At 43.9% G+C, this 20,930-nt stretch overlaps 2 protein-coding genes across 12 annotated transcripts in view; both read left to right on the top strand.

Moving 5' to 3' along the window:
• Positions 1-20,930, top strand: part of LOC123933383 — a 348,492-nt gene that overhangs the window by 248,645 nt on the left and 78,917 nt on the right. The window lies entirely within an intron of this gene.
• Positions 1-20,930, top strand: part of LOC123933379 — a 120,669-nt gene that overhangs the window by 97,175 nt on the left and 2,564 nt on the right. For 8 of the 11 annotated variants that reach the window (XM_045992464.1, XM_045992466.1, XM_045992460.1 and 5 more), the window contains 4 exons: positions 1,416-1,564; positions 1,801-1,865; positions 3,780-3,836; positions 4,277-4,401. In XM_045992464.1, the coding sequence (XP_045848420.1) occupies positions 1,416-1,564; positions 1,801-1,865; positions 3,780-3,836; positions 4,277-4,401 (396 nt within the window). Of the gene's footprint in view, positions 1-1,415; positions 1,565-1,800; positions 1,866-3,779; positions 3,837-4,276; positions 4,402-6,496; positions 7,499-14,480; positions 14,605-20,930 lie in introns of those variants that run through there. The other 3 variants (XR_006816574.1, XM_045992456.1, XM_045992458.1) reach the window with 3 other exon arrangements.

Here is a 20,930-nt window from a genome sequence, read left to right as displayed (position 1 = left end):
GTAAAATCACCACTAGGGTTAAGTATACCACACCCAGCAAATGAAACCGATGGTAAAACAAAGCTGATTGTAACTAAAAGGTACTAATAGCAAGTGAAAACTGGGGACCAACCCAGTGCAGCACTGATGGGGACTGTACTACAAATGGCTCTTTAGGACTCCACGGAGCAGGGGCATCGCAGCCTCTGGTGGGAGTCCTCCAGAACTCCAGCAGCACGTTCGTTTGATTCGGGGGTGACATCTCTTCTAATAACCTCATGAACCTTAGAATGAATTCTATAGCATTGTGTATCATTTACCAAAAAAACAATAAAGTTAGGGGTCGCCTGGGTGGCTCAGTGGGTTAAGCCGCTGCCTTCGACTCAGGTCATGATCTCAGGGTCCTGGGATCGAGTCCCACATCAGGCTCTCCGCTCAGCGGGGAGCCTGCTTCCCTCTCTCTCTCTCTGCCTGCCTCTCTGTCTACTTGTGATCTCTCTCTGTCAAATAAATAAAAATAAAATCTTTAAAAACAAAAAACAAAAAAAACCCAATAAAGTTAGGCATTTTGGGTCCATTTTCCTGCATTTAAGAGGACACTTTACGTTTTCAGTGGCTGCATGTAATGAACTGAGAATCTGCTGTAGCTGAAGCTGTTGTTAATCTCCGGGTGATACACATGTGTATTAGTCAGAGAAATAAAAGCCTTGGTTGTGTGGTCTTACTCTAGCACCCAAGAGAGTGAAGATACTGTGTGAAACATTGAGGTCTGAGAGGAATTTTCATTGGTATACTTTGTCTTTTTTAAAGGTCACTAAAATGATTATAGAGATGAAGTCATTTCACTTGGGAAGTAAACTAAAATGAGACTCTGGGCAGATAAGGAAAATAGTAACGCTAAAATCTATGAAAGGGTACGGATGTGGCAGTCCTACAATTTTTCAAAAAATTCCAAAGCATTAGAGGCAGAAGGAACCACCTGAAGCTTTAATAAGATAGTTAACAGGGAAAAGAAAATACAGTGGTTTTTTTCCATTCTAAATAAATGAACATGTAGGGTTAGGTATTTCTTCAGGCTCTACAAATCACAAATAAATAGAGATTTAAGAGTGGCTGGGAAGTAATAAGTTAGGTAAATACTCCCAGTGCCATGAAGTTATTTTATCCCTGAACACCTTCTATTGCTTGGGCACACCAGAATACAAGACACTTTTCTTGAGAGAAATGTGTGTAACCTGTCTTTTTTGTGTTTAGAGATTTTACTCCCTGACAGTTGCTTCCAAAGTGACAGCCGCGGCCGCCCCTGCAGGAGTGCCTTCACAGCCTCAGGACCTTGAGGTCAGGCCCACTGAGTGGCTCACTGGAACCCACACACGGCCTGTCTGTCTTTGGTAAGATAAAAGCGTTGATCACTTCTCACTTTATTTTAAATACAGTTTACCAAATTACCAAACGGCTTAGTGATGGCTTCTCTGGAAAACTACGCTCCTGCATCAAGAAAAGTTTGTTCATTAAAGCCGGCAGCAGATCTGAGGACTCCAGCAACTTAGGAACCTCTCATGTGCTTCGTCTTGCATCCAGTTTGGTAAGCATCTTTACTGTCTCACTCTGTTCAGGAATGCTTCGGTATCTCGATCGTACAGAAAAAGAAAAGCTATTGTGTGTTTTGTTTTATAATACTTAAACTAAAAAGGATCCACTGTGTAGGTAAAGTTCTTTTGAATCTAATGACAGTTAGACATTAGATTGTGATGTAGTGTGATGTTTGCCAACTTGGCATTGATAAATTCCTAAAAATACAGTTGTTCTTTCTTTTTCCAGACTACTAAAGGAGGTTCATCTTTCAAGATAACCCGTGGAATCGAAGCAGTTGGTGGTAAATTAAGGTTTGTTAAAAATAAGTAACAGTAAATGAATAGTGAAAACACCAGAAAATATTTGATTATAAGGGTACTTTTCTGTTTTATCAAGGCAGTTAAGGATTTATTAAACAGACACAAGAAGAAGGCTACTGAATTTAACTACATGAAAATGTAAAACATCTTTATGCCTTAAAGTGAAAATTCAAGTAACTGGCAGTAAGATTTGCAACATACATAACATGGAGAAGATTATTTGGAAAATATAAAGAATTACAAATTAGAAGACAAGCAAATAGGAAATCGATGGACAAAGGGTAGGTACCGTCTATTCCCAGAGGCAGAAGCCAGAAACACTGATCTTTACTTGGAATCACAATGTGATGCTATTACCCGACAGACTTATGTATCGTGTTGGCGGTGTTAAGAGGGAGAATCTTTTCTACGATTAGTGGAATAAATTGATACAACTATGTAGAAAAGAATCAAGGAAAATCCTGTCATATTGAAAAGGAGCATATGTTGCAAATTAAGTTTTAATCCACCTGGGCAAAGATACTCTTTATTTTTGTAAAGCCTGGAAATACTTTAAATGCCATCTGCAGGGAAATGGGATAAGTAAAGTATGATCTAGTGATGTGATGAGACTAGTACACAGCAGTTAAGGGATGAACTAGATTATTCCAGTTAAATGTTTTGTGGAAAAACAAGATGTTTTTATGGTATGAGTTTTAAAAAATATAATAATATGTAGTGCTATCTTTAAAAAAAGCTGGTGATGCCTGGGATGCTCAGGTCGTGATCCTAGCGTCCTGGGATCAAGCCCCACATCGGGCTCCTTGCTTGGCCAGAAACCTGCTTCTCCTTCATCCTTCTCCTCCTGCTTGGGTTCCTTCTCTTACTCTCTCTCAAATAAGTAAATAAAATCTTAAAAAAAAAAAAAAAAAAGAGTACTGCTTACGATTATGCTTGTCTCTAGAGTGGGAAGGAGGGAGTGAGTTCAGTCGGAGAAGAGTACAAAGACATTTTCAGCTTTAATTGCCATTTTTTTAAGTTCGTACATGAAATTTACTGCTTTAAGTGTACAGGCCTTTGGCGTGAAGTGGCATTAAGAAACCATCACTACGGGGTGCCTGGATGGCTCAGTGGGTTAAAGCCTCTGCCTTCGGCTCGGGTCATGATCTCAGGGCCCTGGGATTGAGCCTCACATCGGGCTCTCTGCTCAGTAGGGAGCCTGCTTCCTCCTCTCTCTCTCTCTGCCTGCCTCTCTGCCTACTTGTGATCTGTTTGTGAAATAAATAAATAAAATCTTAAAAAAGAAAAAAGAAAGAAAGAAACCATCATTACTGGAGTGCCTCCGTGGCTCAGGGTTAAAGCCTCTGCCATCGGCTCAGGTCATGATCCTAGGGTCGTGGGATCAAGCTCCATACCAGGCTCCCTGCTCAGCAAGGGAGCCTGCTTCCTGCCTCTCTGTCCTCCTGTGATCTCTGTCTTGTCAAATAAATAAATAAAATGTTAAAAAAAATTTTAAAAAGAAACCATCACTACCATCCATCTCTAAGAAGTTTTTTATGTACCCCAACTGAAACTCCAGCTATTAAACAGAAACTCCCCACTCTCTTCCTGCAACCCCCTACAGTGACCGTTCTATGTTCTATGATTTTGACTTCTCTAGGTTCCTCCTGAAAGTGGAATCATGTTATTTGTTCTTCCAAGACTGACCTATTTCACTTAGCATCATGTCTTCAAGGTGCATCCACGTGTAACATGTCAAGATTGCCTTCCTTAAAATAGTTCTTAAATATTGTATGTTTTAGTCGATGCGTATGTGTATTTTCATACTTCAAAATAATTTTTCCAGAGGAATTGGTTGAGTTAACAAAGATGTAAGGAAAACTTATTCTGATTTAGATAATTCACTGTAATTTGTTTTTGATGCAGTGTGACTTCAACAAGGGAAAGCATGGCCTACACTGTGGAATGCCTGCGGGACGACGTGTAAGTACCTGCATGGGTTGAGGACACCTGCTTTTAAAGAAACACGTAACTGCTCAGGTGTTGCCTTTTTTTTTTAATATTTTATTTATTTGACAGAGAGAAATCACAACTAGGCAGAGAGGCAGGCAGAGAGAGAGGAGGAAGCAGGCTCCCTTCGGAGCAGAGAGCCCGATGCGGGGCTTGATCCCAGGACCCTGGATTCATGACCTGGGCCGAAGGCAGAGGCTTTGACCCACGGAGCCACCCAGGTGCCCCAGGTGTTGCCTTTTTGAATGTTGCCTTATGACCTCTGATTTTGGTTTTGGGTTCTTGCTCGGAAACGTAGAACTTTGTGCTTACCACAGGGCCTAAAACTTAATACCGAGAACATTACATTTACGTAGCGTGGACATTGGTTTTACATTTTTGACCCGAAGCTCTCATCCTGATGTCTTCTGTAGTGATATTCTAATGGAGTTCCTGCTCAATGTCACCACATCACCAGAATTTCGTCGTGGGGAAGTGGCTGCCCTTCAGTCTCAGCTCAGGACTGACAAAGCTGTAGCTTTTCAGAATCCACAGGCTCGTAAGTACATTTTCAGATCCTGTTCGGTTGCTTCTAAGATACTGGGTTTTCCACTCGGACTCCCACTTTGGAGTCTAGCTGGCGGCTCCAAGCCCTGCCAATGACCCTGACTCGGCCTGACTTGATGTCCTCTTTGAGAGGCCTGGATTCCGCGCACAGCTTCATTACCACTGGGCTGGAAACAACCTTGGGTTGAGTGTTTTGTTTGGGATTTACTTCGCCGGGGCCTTTTGAACAGTAGTGTCCCAGTGGAGTACTAGATATTATTTATATAAGAAAGAGCTTTTTTTTTTTTTTTAAACAATATCCTTTCAGAAATTTCTAACTACTTTGTAAAGATTTATTTATTTATTTATTTGACAGAGATCACAAGTAGATAGAGAGGCAGGCAGAGAGAGAGAGAGAGGGAAGCAGGCTCCCCGCCGAGCAGAGAGCCCGATGCGGGACTCGATCCCAGGACCCTGAGATCATGACCTGAGCCGAAGGCAGCGGCTTTAATCCACTGAGCCACCCAGGCGCCCCTCTAACTACTTTGTAACTGCATGACTTAACCTGGTGATAAAAGCAGTTATTAAAAGTCTACCTTTTCCAAACAAACAAAAAAAAAGATACTGGGTTTTTGAGGGGCACCTGGGTGGCTCAGTCGGTTGCACGTCTGCCTTCGGCTTGGGTCATGATCCTGGGGTCCTGGGGTCGAGCCCCACATGGAGCTTCCTGCTCAGCAGGGAGAGTGCTTCTCCCTCTCCCTCTGCTGCTTCCCCTGCTTGTGCACGTGCTCTCTCACTCTCTCTCTCTGCCAAATAAATAAATGAAATCTTGTTTAAAAAAATAAAAAAAGATAATTGGGATTTTGAGAAGATCAATTTGTAGAGGGAAGAAATTGCCATGGAATTTTTTCTCTGCTTGTGTTTAAAACTGCCTTTTCCAAAAACTGGTCTAGTTTCTTAACTATGTAATTCTAGTGTTTCTAAACATTCATGTTGTTGATTGCTTTTCATCTTTGAGAGGATGTAAGTTAATTATAGAATCCCTGTTTCAGAATTTAGAATACGGTGTTTTTTCAACAGTTTGTTGATACCAAACCCACCAACAGTTCATGGTTGCTGCTGGTATTACTGTTTAGCCACTTACCTTTCCTGGATCTTTCCAAAGCAAACACTCATTTTTTAAAAAACAAGACCTTTCTTGGTGTTCACATTCTGAGTTTATATAATGTTAAATATATAATCTTGACAAGTGTGCCTAGCAAAACAAGTTAGTAAATAAGCACCCCTGGCTCTTAGAAGTCCTACAACTTCAGTAGGAGCCGAGGTTTGCAGGTGGGCCACTCGGGTATAAACAGGTGACCAGCTGCAGGGACCCTGCGTGGGATGGGCCTCACTCAGAGTGCAAGCCTGTCAAGTGTCTGGAACAAAGTGAGAGCTTGGTTGATGTTAGCTAATATTATTTCCCGGTGCTACTTTGTTTTACAAGGGAGTATGATCTTCCTTACTCTGGACATCCACCCAGGAAATACAGAATTGTAGAAAAGATGACTTATGTGTCAATAGTGGCTTCTTCCCTGCTGCTAGCAATGAGGCTCCAGCCCTCAGCCTTTCTGCCTGGATAGTTACTGCCATCTCCTGGCTGCTCTCTGCCCCCAAGTCCGCATCTTCAGTCCATCTACCGCGTTGCCCTTACAGCAATCCTTCTGATGTGAAAATCCTTAAAAGGTTTCTTCCTGTCTGTGGGATAAAGTTCAAACTCTTCAACTTAGCATGATGTTAACTTCCACAGTCTGGGCCCCGCCCACCTCCCTTCCCTTCTGCAATTTCCCGCAGAATCCATTGTCATTCTTTATGCCTTTGTCTGTTCTCTCTGCCCGAAAGGCCACTCCCTAATCACTCCCCTAGTAACCCCCTACCCGTTCTGTAAGACTCATTCCAGATTTTACTTCGGTTACTTCTTTCCAATTCCCACCGCCCTTCCCTTGTACCCCTGCGGCTCTTTTGCTCTAGTGCTGACGTCACACCCATCATGCCTAATTTCACCATTTTCCCTCTCAACATATTGAGGGCAGGCATTGATTTTGTCTTACTCGTCTCTGTATTTCCAGCACCTAACAGTTCTGGCGCAGGGAGTTGCCCCAGGAATGAGCAAAGGCACTGACCGAAGCGGGAAGCAGGGACAGTGTCCGTGCTCCAGCGAGGAGTACACTCTGACCCCCGCAAGCTAGCGATAGGACTGATCCCTGGCACTTCCATATTTCTTCTTAACCTGACACCTCCTCATGACTTAGAGACCGTTGGAGGAACTTCGAGGTAAATGACTTTCCCAAGGTCACATGGTACATCGGTGGCAGAACTGTAACTGGAGTCAGACTCCTGGCTGAAACCCAGGCCATTGTACTTTCCAGATGATAGCAGGTCGATTCACGTTAGAGAAGTGGTCAGGCCAGCCCTGGTATGTAGAAGCTGCTGTTATATAAATTCTTACCTTTCTCAGCACACTCAGCAGGCCGACTTTTAAATTTCTTTCTTTTTTTTTTTTTTTAGATTTTATTATTTATTTGACAGACAGAGATCACAAGCAGGCCGAGAGGCAGGCAGAGAGAGGGCAGGAGTGAGAAGGAGATAATTTATAAGATAAAATATTCAGGTGTTCAGTGTTTAGTCTGTGAGCACTGACAAATGTACACAGTTGACTCTTGAACAACATGGGTTTGAATTGCATGGGTCCACTTATAGGTGGATTTTTCGATACATATAGTACAGTAATGCAAATGTCTTTTCTTCGTGATTTTCTGAATATTTTCTTTAGTGTCCTTTAGTGAGGGAATACAATGTATAATTCATTTACCATACAAAATGTGTTAATCAACTGTTTCTATTATCAGTAGGGCTTCTGGTCAGCTGTAGGCAATTAGTAGTGACGTTTTGGGGGACATGAAATTTATATGCAAATTTTTGACTGCACAAGAATGGGTACCCATAGCCATTGCATTGTTGAAGGGTCAGCTGTGTATCTGGGTACCAGCCCCCAAGCACAAGACATAAAGTGTATCTGAAACTGCAGAAATTACTCTTGTATCTCTTTCTAGTTGGTCTCCTTACCCCCCCTGGTCATTTTCTGATTTCGGATCTATGGTAGATGCGATTTGCCTGTTCTGGAACATCGTATAAACGGAAGCATGCAGCATGTATTCTTTGGTCTTCTTTTACTCAGCGTGTTCTTTGAGGGTTATCCATGTTGTGTGCACGTATCAAAGGTAAACAGCAGCAGATCGTAGTGCAAGTGGTGAGGACAGATTTTAATCTAATAACTACTGCAATCAGGAAAAGAGTCCTGCATGCATGAAACTCAACCTGGATTTGTCCAGAGGGCTTTCTAAGGAGAGAATGAGAGAGTAAGGTTGGGGCTGAATAAAGTCAGGGAAGGAAAAGATGACAAAAAGTGGGAAAGGTCTTTGTCCATGTGAAACCTCCAGGATTTGCTCACTGGGAGGCAGGGGCCTGATTTTTCAGTGTTGGCTGAAGAAACAGTAGCTACCTTGAGTTTTCTGAGGCAGGCACTCAGGGGGACTGGCGTCATCCTCGGTGAGGGGACTTGAGCTGTTAGAAACTATGTTAGTGTTTGGTGAAGTCTGTGTGTGGTAAGTCAAGGTTGAGGCCTAGTTGAGAAGAGGGCTCAGAGGACACTGGCTACAGTTTGGTCAAGGAGAAAGTCTTTGTCAGTGTAAAGATAGTTTGTTCCTTCGTATGGAGCGCCCATGTACCAGGATTTACTCATCTGTTCACCTGAAGATTAGACATTTCATTGTATCCAAGTTTTCGGTCATTGTGAATAGGCTACAATAAACATTCTTACAGGAGTCTTAAATTTCTCCTGAACTTGCTTAGTGGATTGGTTAGTCACAGGGTGGGGATGTATCGAAGTGCTAGCCTAGTTTCCAAAGTGGTTGATCAGTTTACACTTCCCACCAGCAATATAGTGACACTCCAGTTGCTCAGCATCCTCGTTAACATTCTGTGTTGTCTCTGAGGATGAAATAGCATCTCCTTCTGGTTTCACATTGCATTTCCCTGGTGATGAAGGATCTGAGTTAGGCACCTTTTCGTGTGTTTAGTGGGCATTCCTGCATCTTTTGGGGACCGTCTGTCCAAGTCTTTTGCCCGTTGTCGTTGTTAATGTTGTTTTGGTTTTGATTTGTTGGAGTTTATTGTGTATTCTGGGTGGGAATTCTTTGTCAGACAGATGCATGATAAACGTACGTGGAAAGGAGAATGAAAATGTAAAATATTTTACAGGAGCATCTAAAACATAAACTGGTTGGGGTGACTGGGTGGCTCAGTGGATGCATCATCTGACTTTTGATCTCAGGTCTTGGACTCAGGCTTATGAGTTCAATCCCTGCACTGGGCTTCATGCTGGGTGTGGAGCCTACTTACAAAAACAAAGAAACAAACCAAAAAAAAGCACTGACTGTGAATAAATCTCATGGAAGATATGAAAGAGCTTTACACAGAAAACTATCAAACATTGTTGAGAGGAATTCAAGAAGACACGAAATAATTGGGAGATATGCTTTGTTCATGCCTCGGAATATTTGATGTCATTGAGATTGCTGTTTCCCACGACTTGATTCATGCAAGCAATGCAATCCCAGTCAAAATCCTAACCACCTTTTAAAATTTTTATTTTTATTATTTTTAAAAGATTTTATTTTGAGAGAGAGAGAAAGGGATAGGGACCGAGAGCAGAAGCAGAAGGTGAGGGAGAAGCAGGCCCTCCTCCCCCTGCCCTGCCTCCCCCAGGAAGAAGCCTCAGGAACCTAGCCATCTTTTTCTTTTTCCTAGAAGAAATGAACAAGTTGATTCTAAAATTTATATGGAAATGCAAAGGGTCTAGGATGGCCCAAAAAGTCTTTAAAGGAACACATTTGAAGAACTTACACTGCTTATTCCCACTTACTTTTAAGACTTACAGTAAAGCCACAGTAACCAAAATCTTTGGGGTAATGATAGCTCGTGAAACAGAATAGAGTCCGAAAATAGAGCAGTCACAACAAGTACTGTCAATTGATGTTTGCCCAGAGTGTCAAGTCAGATCCTTTCAGTGGGGGAGAGGGAAGTCTTTTTGGTGAATAATTCTGGGTAAACTGGGTATTCAAGCGGAAACAAAATGGACCTCGACCTCGACCTCATTCTGTGGACAGCCATTAATTTGGGATGGATCATAAACCTAAATATAAAACTTGGCACCAGGGGCACCTGGTTTGTTCAGTCCCTCAGGGGTCCGACTCTTGATTTTGGCTCAGATTGTGGTCTCAGCATTATAAGATTGAGCCCCGTGTCAAGCCCCATGTGGAGCCCCATCTGGAGTCAAGCGCTGTGTCAGGCTCCACACTCAGCGGGGAGTCTGTTGAAATTCTTTCCCTCTGTCCTTCCTCCCACACACTCTCTCTCAAATAAATAAAGTTAAAAAAGAAAAGAAAAGCTGGAACCATAAAACTTTCATATGAAAGCAAGGGAAAATAACGTGACAACCTTGGGGTATGGGGTACGATTATTATATTATTATCAAAGTGTTTCTTTAATTTGGTTATTAATTGGCTTATGTAATTGACTACTCCCAAGGTAGGAGCATAAATATTTGTAATTCTTAGACCTTCTTGTTGGGTATAGACCCTTTAAGCATGCTATATCGTCCTTCTTCATCCCTTGCTGTAGTCTTTGTTTAAAATCTAATTTGTCTGATATGAAGATTGCTACCTCAGCTTTCTTTTGAGGTTCATTAGCGTGACAAATAGATCTCTACCCCCTCACTTTCAATCTGGAGGTGTCTTTAGGTCTAAAATGAGTCTCTTGTAGATAGCATATGCAGTCTGATAGCCTGTGTCTTTTTTTTTTAAATATTTTATTTATTTATTTATTTGTCAGAGAGAGAGAGAGATAGCAAGCGCACAAGCAGGCAGAGTGGCAGGCAGAGACAGAGAGAGAAGGAGGCTTCCTGCCAAGCAAGGAACCCGATGGGGGACTTGATCCCAGGACCCTGGGATCATGACCCGAGCTGAAGGCGGCAGCTTAACCGACTGAGCCCCCCAGGTGTCCTACCCTGTGTCTTTTGATTGGCGCATTTACCCCATTTACATTCAGAGTAACTACTGAGAGAGATGAATGGAGTGCCATTGTATTACCTCTAAAGTCCCTGTTTCTGTAGACTGTTTCTTCCCAGTCTCTCTTACTTTTGGGCTCTCTCCTCACCTCGAAGATCCCCTCTAATATTTTTTTACAGGGCTGGCTTTCAGTTTCTCTTTGTCCAGAAAGCCCTTTATCTCTCTTTCCGTTCTGAATGACAGCCTTGCCGGATAGAGTATTCTTCGCTGTATGTTTTTCTCATTTAGTACCCAAAGATATCTGCCAGCGCTTTCTGGCTTCCCAGGTCTCTGTGGATAGGTCTGCGGCCAGCCTAATGTAGCCACGCCTGTAAGTTAGGAACCTTTTGTCTTGAGATGATTTCAGGATTTTCTCTTCGTCTCTGGAAATTTGCAGGCTTCACTACTATCTGTTGCGGTGTTGATCTGTTTTTACTGATTTTGAAAGGGGTCCTCTCTAGGTCTTGAACCTGTATGCCTGCATCCTTCCCCAGATGAGGGAAGTTTCCAGCTATGATTTGTTTAAATATATTCTGTGTGTGTGTCTCTCTCTCTATCTCCTCAGGGACCACAACAATTCTAATATTGTTTCACGTTTGGTTTTGCTGATTTCTTGAGTCCTCCCATCATGGTCCATGAGTTGCTTTTCTCTCTTTTCCTCAGCTTCCTTCCTTTCCATCCACTTGTCTTCTCTGTCATTTCCTCTCTCTTCTGCCTCACATACTGTAGCTGTTAGAGCATCCAATTTAGACTGCATCTCAGTTAAAGCATTTTGAATTTCAGCCTGATTACATGTTATTTCTGCACTAAGAGATTTTCTAGTGTCTTTTATGCTTTATTCAAGCCCACCTAGTAACCTTATAATCATTATTCCAAATTGCAGCTTTGACATTGTACTTACACCCCTATGGATTAGATCTGTGGCAGAGAGTATTACCTCGGGTTCTTTCTTTTGATGTGAATTCCTCCTCCTATTCATTTTGCCCAGAGAAGAATGGATGAACAAGAGAGCAAAATAAAAAATACCAACCATGACCCAAGCAAAATACACACTAGTGAACTTCAAAGAGGCCAGAAACCAAAAACTAACAAAAAACGAAATGTGGGGACGGGGAGGCAGGGCGAAAAGAGAATATAATCTCCCAGGTGGTCAAACCTCCAGGAGGTACTGGGTTGTTAACAGACACCAAACCTGAGAGGGCTGGGTGGCTCAGTCAGTCATAGCCTTCAGCTCAGGCCATGATCCCAGGGTCCTGGGATCGAGTTCCAATCGGGCTTCTTGCTCTGCAGGGAGCCTGCTTCTCTCTCTGCTTGTGCATGCATTCTCTCTCTCTCTCTGACCAAAAAAAAAGCAAACAAAAAATCAAGCCAGCAAATCCCAAAAGTGTAAAATCACCAAAGTTACATATAAACAAACATAATGCTGAATACAGTGAAAGGAAGCCAAAAATGAAGAATATATCTGAAAAATGTAAATATAGAAAATGAAAATCTAAAAAGACTTAAAAAAGAAGAGTTGATAAAATAAGAAACTAATTGGAATGGAGAAAAGAAAAAAACAAAAAGGAAAAAATTTTAGACTGAAAGATAAATCATGAAAAAACCTTTGAATTCTATTTACTGTTTTCCCCTAGTGTTGGGATTTTGCACTCCCGTGTGCTCCTAAACGTGGGTGTTCACCTGTCCTTCCAGGTGTTTTCTGGGGAAAGGGCCTGCTGTGCTGATTCTCAGGTATCTCTGCCTGGGGCGAGTTGTGCCGCCCCTTGCCAGGGCTCAGTGTAAACTGCTTCTGGTTGCTCTGTGCCACTCTTGTTCCCTGAAGGCTTTGTGGGCCACTTTAGAGGATGAAAATAAAAATGGCTGTGCCCCGATTTCCAGCCCCTGAGCTGAAAGATCTCGGTCCACTCTTTTCAGTAAACTATCAGGGATAAGCAACCTTCACTTTTCTGCGTGCCAGATAATCTCTTGTGGTTTGTGCCTGGTCCAGTCCTCCTGGGAGCAGGCAGAGGTCATCGCTCTTTCTGTCCTATGCAGCGCCCCCACACAAAAGCTACTGCCCAACCTAGCCACGGTTTGTGGATTATGGCAAACCCAGTCCAGAACCCCCTCCTGTGCTCCCCGTCCCTATCCAATTTCCCCATTCCAATGCCTGGGAACTCTGCCGGATCAGACACCCCATGCTTCCTGTGGCCTCAGGGGTCCTGAGACCACACTGGCCCACCTTGGATTCTGCCCCACCTCACCACCTGGGCAAGGTTTCAATATCCAGTCTGTTGTGGGCGATATTCTGTAACATACAATAAAAATGATTTCCTAGAAACATAAAATGCAAGATAACCTGTAAACTACAAGCTCAGACTATTTATTAGGAGAATCAATACACGTAGAACTCCTGTATCACATTGCAGTACGTTTCTAAAGGCTACTCAAATGTTGTTCTTAAGATAGTTCTACTTTAACAAGACTTTAGAACACAGATGTTATCTCCCTTTCCTCCTCTTTTATTTCCCGTCGCCTTTACCCCAGCTCCCCACCCTGGAGCTGAACAAGTCCATTTCTTCAGCAACTTTTGCTTGTGCCTTCCTCTCCTGCAGACGGTCTGTGAGGCCATTTTATAACCCTAGAGGCTTTTACCCACACAGGCTGGAGACGAAGGAAGCAGTGTCAGATGTAATGGCCTTTGTTTATTTATTTGCTTCGACATTTATTGGCCCCATTTGGTGATTTGAAAATATTATTTCATCACGATCTTGCATTTTGAGTTTTATCTGAGTCCTAAGTAGTTTGTACTTGGCCACAAAAAAGCGTATGTCAAAGAGGAACATTAAGATCTGATGTTTTTATGTAAAATACTTGTCTTTCCTCTGTACCAATCATGGGACATTAATAATTTTTAAAGATTTTATTTCTTTATTCAGAGGGAGAGCATGAGTGGGAGGGGCAGAGGGAGAGGGAAAAGCAGGCTCTCGGCTGAGCAGGGAGCCCAGTGCAGGGCTTGATCTCGGGTCCCTGAGTTCCTGACCTGAGCCAAAGGCAGACGCTTCACTGACTGAGCAACCCAGGTGCTCCACAGGGTGTTTTATTTGTAAAATCATAAATTCTACCATTAAATCATTAAATAGATTCTACTTGCTTTGGTTGCAGCAGCTTTAAATTAAAAAGAAACAAAAGGGAAAAAAAGGGAAGAGAATATGAAAGTCCCTATTTCTCCCATGAGTCCACACACTAATCGCTGACCCTGAAGAAGAGCAGCAGAATCCGCATTTGCTCTTCTCCTGGGGCGGGCTCTGCAGGGATGCTTTCCGACCTCACTGAGCGATAGCTTGTCTCTGTGCCTCTCTCAGAATATTTTCTTCAAGTCCGTTCTGTCAGGTAACTAACTGATAAAGGCATTTCTACCAAAGACAGAATGTCATCGTAAAGTTCTAAACTTAGGGCTGGGATGGAGACCACCTTCTGGAGATTAAAGGTGAATGAACATTCACCCTCTTTCTTCCCGAAAAGTTTCATTTGTGAAGGTGCCCGCCTGCTTCAAAATGTTAAAAATACACTCAGAGGGAATGCACTGACTGCCTGTCTCGTGCCCGTCCCCAGCAGCTGCGCCTGCTGCCGCTGTCAGCCACGTACTTGATGTCACCAGGGCCCCGGTGAAGGATGGGTGCCTGGCTTCTCATCCTTGGCTGTTACAAACAGAGCTTCTGATAGAAAAAAAGAAAAAAAGAAAACCCTTGTAGACGTGTCCTCTGCATGTGTGGAAGACCCTGCCAGTGGGATTTTGAACCCCAGAGCCCCGTGTCTGCCATATTGATGATCACGAAGATTTTATGGTCATCGTGAGTGTCTACCATACAATTTAGAGATGTGCAAGGCTGGGTGATAGTGATATGACACAAAGGCCTTTTGTAGCGATTCCCTGATTTGATCTCTCATGCGCTCTCTTAACAAGTAAGAACAGGTATAACCACGCTCACTCACAGGAAAGGAGACGGATCCAGTTCGTGGCAGAACAAGGACCAAATGGCCGGAAGCTCCCACAAGAGAAAGCTAGATGCTCTTCCACAGTGGACCAGGTCAGTTTTATGACCTGCAAAGATTTCTGTCTGGGTTGGTGGCCAGGGCTTTGGCCTGGGCCATTTGCTGGGGGAGTGGATGGCAGTGAGCCTTCTTTCCTGGGCCACACCTTCAATTTCACCAGAGATGTGCTGAGGAAAGGAACTTTCCATGGCAATGCCGTGGACTTTGCTGATGTCAGCTGGGCAGAGCGAGACATCAACAGACTCTCCAGATAAGATCCGAACACTGGAGGCAGAAGTGACATACTAGACGAACTCGTCCCAGTCTTCATGCCAGCGACAGAAGAGGTTAGACTCAAATCCAGTCTGGAAACTGAAGAGCACCAGGGATGAACAGCACTGGATGAGGGGGATGGATGACAGTCAGCTTGGCGTGGCGCCATTGCAGATTGCCCATCAGGGGAAACTGGCAGTCGTCGATGAGAGGCACTGCGAGCAACTAACCGAGTATCAAAAACAGATGGAAGACCTGCAAGATTGAGACTGTGCTGGGAACGTGAACGATGACTTCCTTCAAGAACAGAAACTGAGCTCAGAAGGTTGAAGCAACAACTTGCAGAGATGCAGCAGCTGAATGAGAGTTGAAACAATGTTGCTTCTGATCGCAGAGCAAAACACCAAAAGTTGCTTTCGGAGCTCCAAGATGTAAGACACCAGCTGGAAGAATCTATTCTGTGGAACAACAAGGATTCTCTGGAAAACAAGATCGCTGTGAGGGCTTTAAAAATAGGGAAAGAGTTACTAGCAAAATTGTGTGGGGCTGAAAAGAAGCTGTTGGAAGAGACAAACAAGTCTGGGCAAAGTCTCAAAGAATGGTCACCGGTAGGGCATGCGCATTTCATTCAACTTGGTCAAGAGAAAGACCTGGAAATATTACACCTCCAAAAGAGGATCGAGCAGCGGACGCCGACCATCAAGAAATGAAGAAACTGCTGGCCTCTGCTTTGGAGGAGCAGAAGCAATTGACACAATGTGTCAGAGAGCAAGACGTGTACATTGAAGAGCTTAGAGAAAGGCCAGAGCTTCAGGAGGAATTTGGTAAGTCGACGGGAATCTTAAGAAGCCATGACATTTTACAGCCATCTGTGGAGGACAAAGACATGTGTCCCCCATCCAGGCCAGACAAAAATCCCCATGTGAATGCGGACCTGGAGTGGCTAAGACAACAGAGTCTCACTGTCCCTGTGGTTGACCCTAAAATCCTAGTTGAGATTGTCGAACTCGAGTATGAGGTATTTCAACTCAAGGAGTTAAATCATGATCTTGGGGTGCCTGGGTGGCTCAGTAGTTTAAGCAACTGCCGTTGGTTCAGGTCGCGATCCGAGCGTCCTGGGATCAAGCCCCACGTCAGGGTCCCTGCTCAGCAAGGAACCTGCTTCTCCCTCTCTCTCTGCTTGCTACTCCCCCTGCTTATTCTCTCTCTTTCTGTATCAAATAAATAAATAAAATTTTAAAGAAGAGGATCTCAAGGAGGAAGTAAAAGCACAACCGAAGATCACTGACAACGAGCAGCAGGGGAAGGTAGGACTCCTGCAATCTTTACAGGAGCAGAAGCAGAAGGTAGACGATCTTCCTACCGACAGGAGATGAATGTTAAGCATGCTCAGCTCCCTTCAGTAAAAGACGAGCAGATTCAGAATTTGCAAGACACGATAGAACAGATAAAAGCCTGGTTCTCTGACAAAAATCCTCCTATGAACAAAGACCTGGAGAGCCTGAAACAACAGAGTCACACTGTCCCTGTGGTTGACCTAAAATCCTAGTTGAGACTGTAGAACTAGAGTGTGAGGTCTTTCAACTCAAGGAGTTAAAAGATGACCTTGGGGGGAAATAAAAGAGCAACAGATCATTGACAACCAGCAGCAGGGGAAGGTAGCACTGCTTCAGTCTTTACAGGAGCAGAAGGAGAAAGTGGACCGTCTTCAACACCGGCAGGAGCAGATGAACACTGAACACGCTCAGCTCCTTGCAGCGAAAGACAAGCAGACTCAGAATTTGCAAGAAATGACAGAACAGATGAAATCCCAATTGCTGACAAAGGTCTACACATTCCAACAGACATCGTGATGATGTTGAAGTGACAAGTCAGCCTCTTACTAGAGAGAATGGAAGTGAAAAACCATGATTTATTAAGAAGAAGAACTTTAGGGCACCTGGGTGGCTCAGTGGGTTAAGCCTCTGCCTTCGGCTCGGGTTACGAGCCGAAGGATCCTGGCATCGAGCCCCACTTCAGGCTCTCTGCTCAGCAGGGAGCCTGGTTCCCCCTCTCTCTCTGCCTGCCTCTCTGCCTACTTCTGATCTCTCTGTGTCAAATAAATAAAATCCTTAAAAAAAAAGAGGAGGAGGAAGTTTAACTGTCACTTTTTTAAAGTGATCAAAGATGGGCACCTGGGTGGCTCAGTGGGTTAAAGCCTCTGCCTTTGCCTCAGGTCGTGATCCCGGGGTCCTGGGATCGAGCCCCACATCGGGCTCTCTGCTCAGTGGGGAACGTGCGTCCCTTCCTCTCTCTCTGCCTGCCTCTCTGCCTGCTTGTGATCTCTGTCAAATAAATAAATAAAATCAAAAATAAAAAATAAAGTGATCAAGGATTAAGAAGTCACTGAATGCACACCTACAGGAAACATCAGTGTGGGTTCAGAAATATATCAATTAAAGCAACTCTAAGTGGAACTAGCTTTTACGAGAACGAGAAGGAGTGGAAGGAGCTTAAATCCCAAGGCCATGCCAAGACACTGTGGGCACTGGAGTCTGCTCTACCTCTCAGTGAGTATCTTGTGAGTTAATAAATGTCTTTACATTTAAACCAAATGGAGGGGCACCTGGTAGGCTCATCATTTGAGAGGCCAACTCTTGGTTTTGGCTCAGGTCATGAGCTCGGAGTCCTGGGATTGAGCTCACATCAGGCTCCTTCTCAGCGAGGGGCTGTTCCAGGATTCTCTGTCCCTCTGCCCCTCTCCCCCACTCTCTCTCAAATAAATCTTTTTAAAAAAAAAGAAACCAAATGGAGTTGGTCTTCTGTTACTTACACCCTGAAACACTCTAAGTGATATTCTAAGTGTATTAACTCATTTCCATTTCCTTGCTGTGTAGCTCAAAGCAGGAGGTTGTGTGTGTGTGTGTATGTGTGTGTGTGTGTGTGTGTGTGTGTGATGTCACCCAGCTCAGTTCTGAGCTCACAGAAGCAGACAGATATCATATCTTCTCTTCATATCCACTGACAAAGCTTACTGCTGCCTTGACTGCAGTCGGTGCTAATGCTGTACGAACATGTCCCCCCACCGCGTCCATGTCTCCACATCAGCAGACACCTGTAAAAAAGCACATACCCTTGGTGACTCAAGGCAGCAACTCAACACAGAAACACACTAAGGGACAAAATTACCTACAAGCCCAGATTGTCCAAGGAAAACTGACCCACAGAGTTTTAAAAGAGTAAACAGGATTCCGTTGTCGAAAATAGTGCTTTTCAAACAAAGAGTTGCTACCCATCCATGTCAGAAGATCAATGTAGTTAATAAACTAACTGGAGTTAGACCCAGAAACATCTTAAGTGTTACCTGGAGCACATGACCTCATTTCCCTTTGCTTGAAGAGTAAGCTGAAAGGGGCAGAGAGAGAGAGAGTGAGTGTGTGTGTGTGTGCGCGCGTGTGCCTGTGTGTGCATATGTGTGTGCAGGGTGTGTGCATGTGTGTGTGTGTGAGGTATCACCCCACTAGGTCTGAGTTCCTAGAATCAGAGAGCCTGGAGCCTTTATAAACTCCTAATTTGGACAGCGATAATGAGTTTCATGAGAAACTAAAAAAGAGGAACCTGAACATGCCATCGTGGACGGAGATTACTAAAGTCATCGCAAGGAATATATAAAGGAAGAATGTCCTCCCCCCACTCCAGTAACAGAACAAAAGGAGGGAGGAATTGCTACTGTGCCAGGGCAAGTGGCGCCGTCACCATCGGCTCCACCTTCCTATGAGAAGGCACCATTTAGTGAAAAGGATGAAAAATCATGCCATCAGCCATTCAAAAAGGCCTCAGTGAAGCAAAGCGAGCAGGGGACTTAGATGCCTTACATTTTAATTTCCCAGTTACTGTTAGAGAACATGTCACTCCAGGACATGATCCCAACAACCCTCATGGTATCTATGAGGCCATGCATGAGCCATTTCCCTTCAAGTTATTCAAGGAATTACAACAGGCAGTACAAAACTGTGGAGTTAATTCCCCATATACAACGGGAATCATTCAAGGCATCTGAGAAGACAATCGACTTACTCCGATTGATGGGTTATTACTAGCAAAAACAGTCATCCTCAAGTGAGTTTTTACAATTTAACATGGGGAAAGATCATGCAGAAACAGCAGCTGCCCGTAACACAGCTAATACTGTTCCTGTTTCCATGGAGCAGCTCACGGGCATTGGGCCATGGGCCTGGTGCAAGACCAAGTACTAATGAATGATCAAGCTATTGAGCAGCTTCGACATTGCTGTTTGAGAGCCTGGGAGAGAACAGAATGCCAAGGAGAGAAGTGCTCTTCTTTTCACAAGGTGGTACAGGGTCCTAAAGAACCCTATACTGATTTTATTGCAGGATTACAAGAAGCTATTGAAAGATAAATTAATCTCGAAGCTGCTGATACAATTCTTCAGCTAATGGCATATGAAAAATGCCAAGGCTGATTGTAAAAAAACTGATTGCACCCTTTAAAGGCAAGGAAACATTAACAGATCATATAAATCTATGCCAAGGAGGGGGGACAGAGACCTATAAAGCTGATTTGTTCGCTCAAGCAATGGCTGCTCTGACCACAGGAAAATTTAAAGGACAGTGTTTCTACGGTGGGCAGACAGGGCATCCTAAAGCTCAAGGTAGGCAACAAGGAGAATTCTCCCTGCGAAATGCAAGACATGAGCCACCGGTCTCTGTCCTAAAAGTAAAGAAGGAATTCATTGGGCAAATCAATGTCATTCCAAATTCCACAAGGATGGATCCTGCCTTCAGGGAAACTTACTTTGGGGCAAGTCATCAACCCCTCAAAACAAGGGAGCCAATTCTCCCTTAGCACCGAGATTTCAGACAAATGTACCATTTTAAATTTATGTAGTGCCAGATTCGATATCCCCATTCCCAAAGATCATCTCTTAATGCCTGCCGAGCTTCCCACTAAAATTCCAAATAATTTTGGGCCCTTTACCGTCTTTTGAGACGATCTGGCCTCACCTCAAAGGGAGTATTAGTCCACACCAGCATTATTGATTTGGATTATACCAGTGAAATTTCAGTGACAATAACTACTGCAGCTCCAGACTGTTTCCAAAAAGGGGACTGCACTGCCCAGTTGCTACTTTTACCCTATTTCCAGGGTCAATTTAAAACCATGGAAAGAGGGGCGCCTGGGTGGCTCAGTGGATTAAGCCGCTGCCTTCGGTTCAGGTCATGATCTCAGGGTCCTGGGATCGAGCCCCGCATCGGGCTCTCTGCTCTGCCGGGAGCCTGCTTCCTCCTCTCTCTCTGCCTGCCTCTCTGCCTACTTATGATCTCTCTCTCTGTCAAATAAATAAATAAAATCTTTAAAAAAAAAAATGGAAAGACAGGATGCCTTGGTGGCTCAGTGGGTTGGGGCCTCTGCCTTCGGCTCGGGTCATGATCTCAGGGTCCTGGGATCGAGCCCCGCATCAGGGTCTCTGCTCAGCCGGGAGCCTGCTTCCCCCTCTTTCTCTGCCTGCCTCTCTGCCTACTTGTGATCTCTGTCTGTCAAATAAATACATAAAATCTTTAAAAAAAAAAAAAAACATGGAAAGACAAAGAGGCAACCCATGGAATGTCTTCGCAAATGACACTACAGACAAAGGACTGATCTCCAGGATCTATAAAGAACTCCTCAAGCTCAACACTCAATAAACAGATAATCAGATTTTTAAAAATGTGCAGAAGACATGAACAGATAATTCTCCAAAGAAGACATACAAATGGCTAACAGGCACATGAAAAAATGTTCATCATGGGGCACCTGGGTGGCTCAGTGGGTTAAAGCCTCTGCCTTCGATCCAGGTCATGGTCCCGGGGTCCTGGGATCGAGCCCCACATCGGGCTCTCTGCTCAGCAGGGAGCCTGCTTCCCCTCCTCTCTTTCTCTGGCTGCCTCTTTGCCTACCTGTGATCTCTGTCTGTCAAATAAATAAATAAAATCTTTAAAAAAACAAAAACAAAAAAAAATGTTCATCATCACTAGCCATCAGGGAGATTCAAATCAAAACCACATTGAGATACCACCTTACACCAGTTAGAATGGCCCAAATTGACAAGACAGTAAACGTGTAAACATGT

Source organism: Meles meles, chromosome 21, assembly GCF_922984935.1.
Source record: "Meles meles chromosome 21, mMelMel3.1 paternal haplotype, whole genome shotgun sequence".
NCBI classification, from domain to species: domain Eukaryota; kingdom Metazoa; phylum Chordata; class Mammalia; order Carnivora; family Mustelidae; genus Meles; species Meles meles.
The sequence above is the reverse complement of the archived record's forward strand: the minus strand, read 5'-3'. Positions and strand labels throughout refer to the sequence as shown.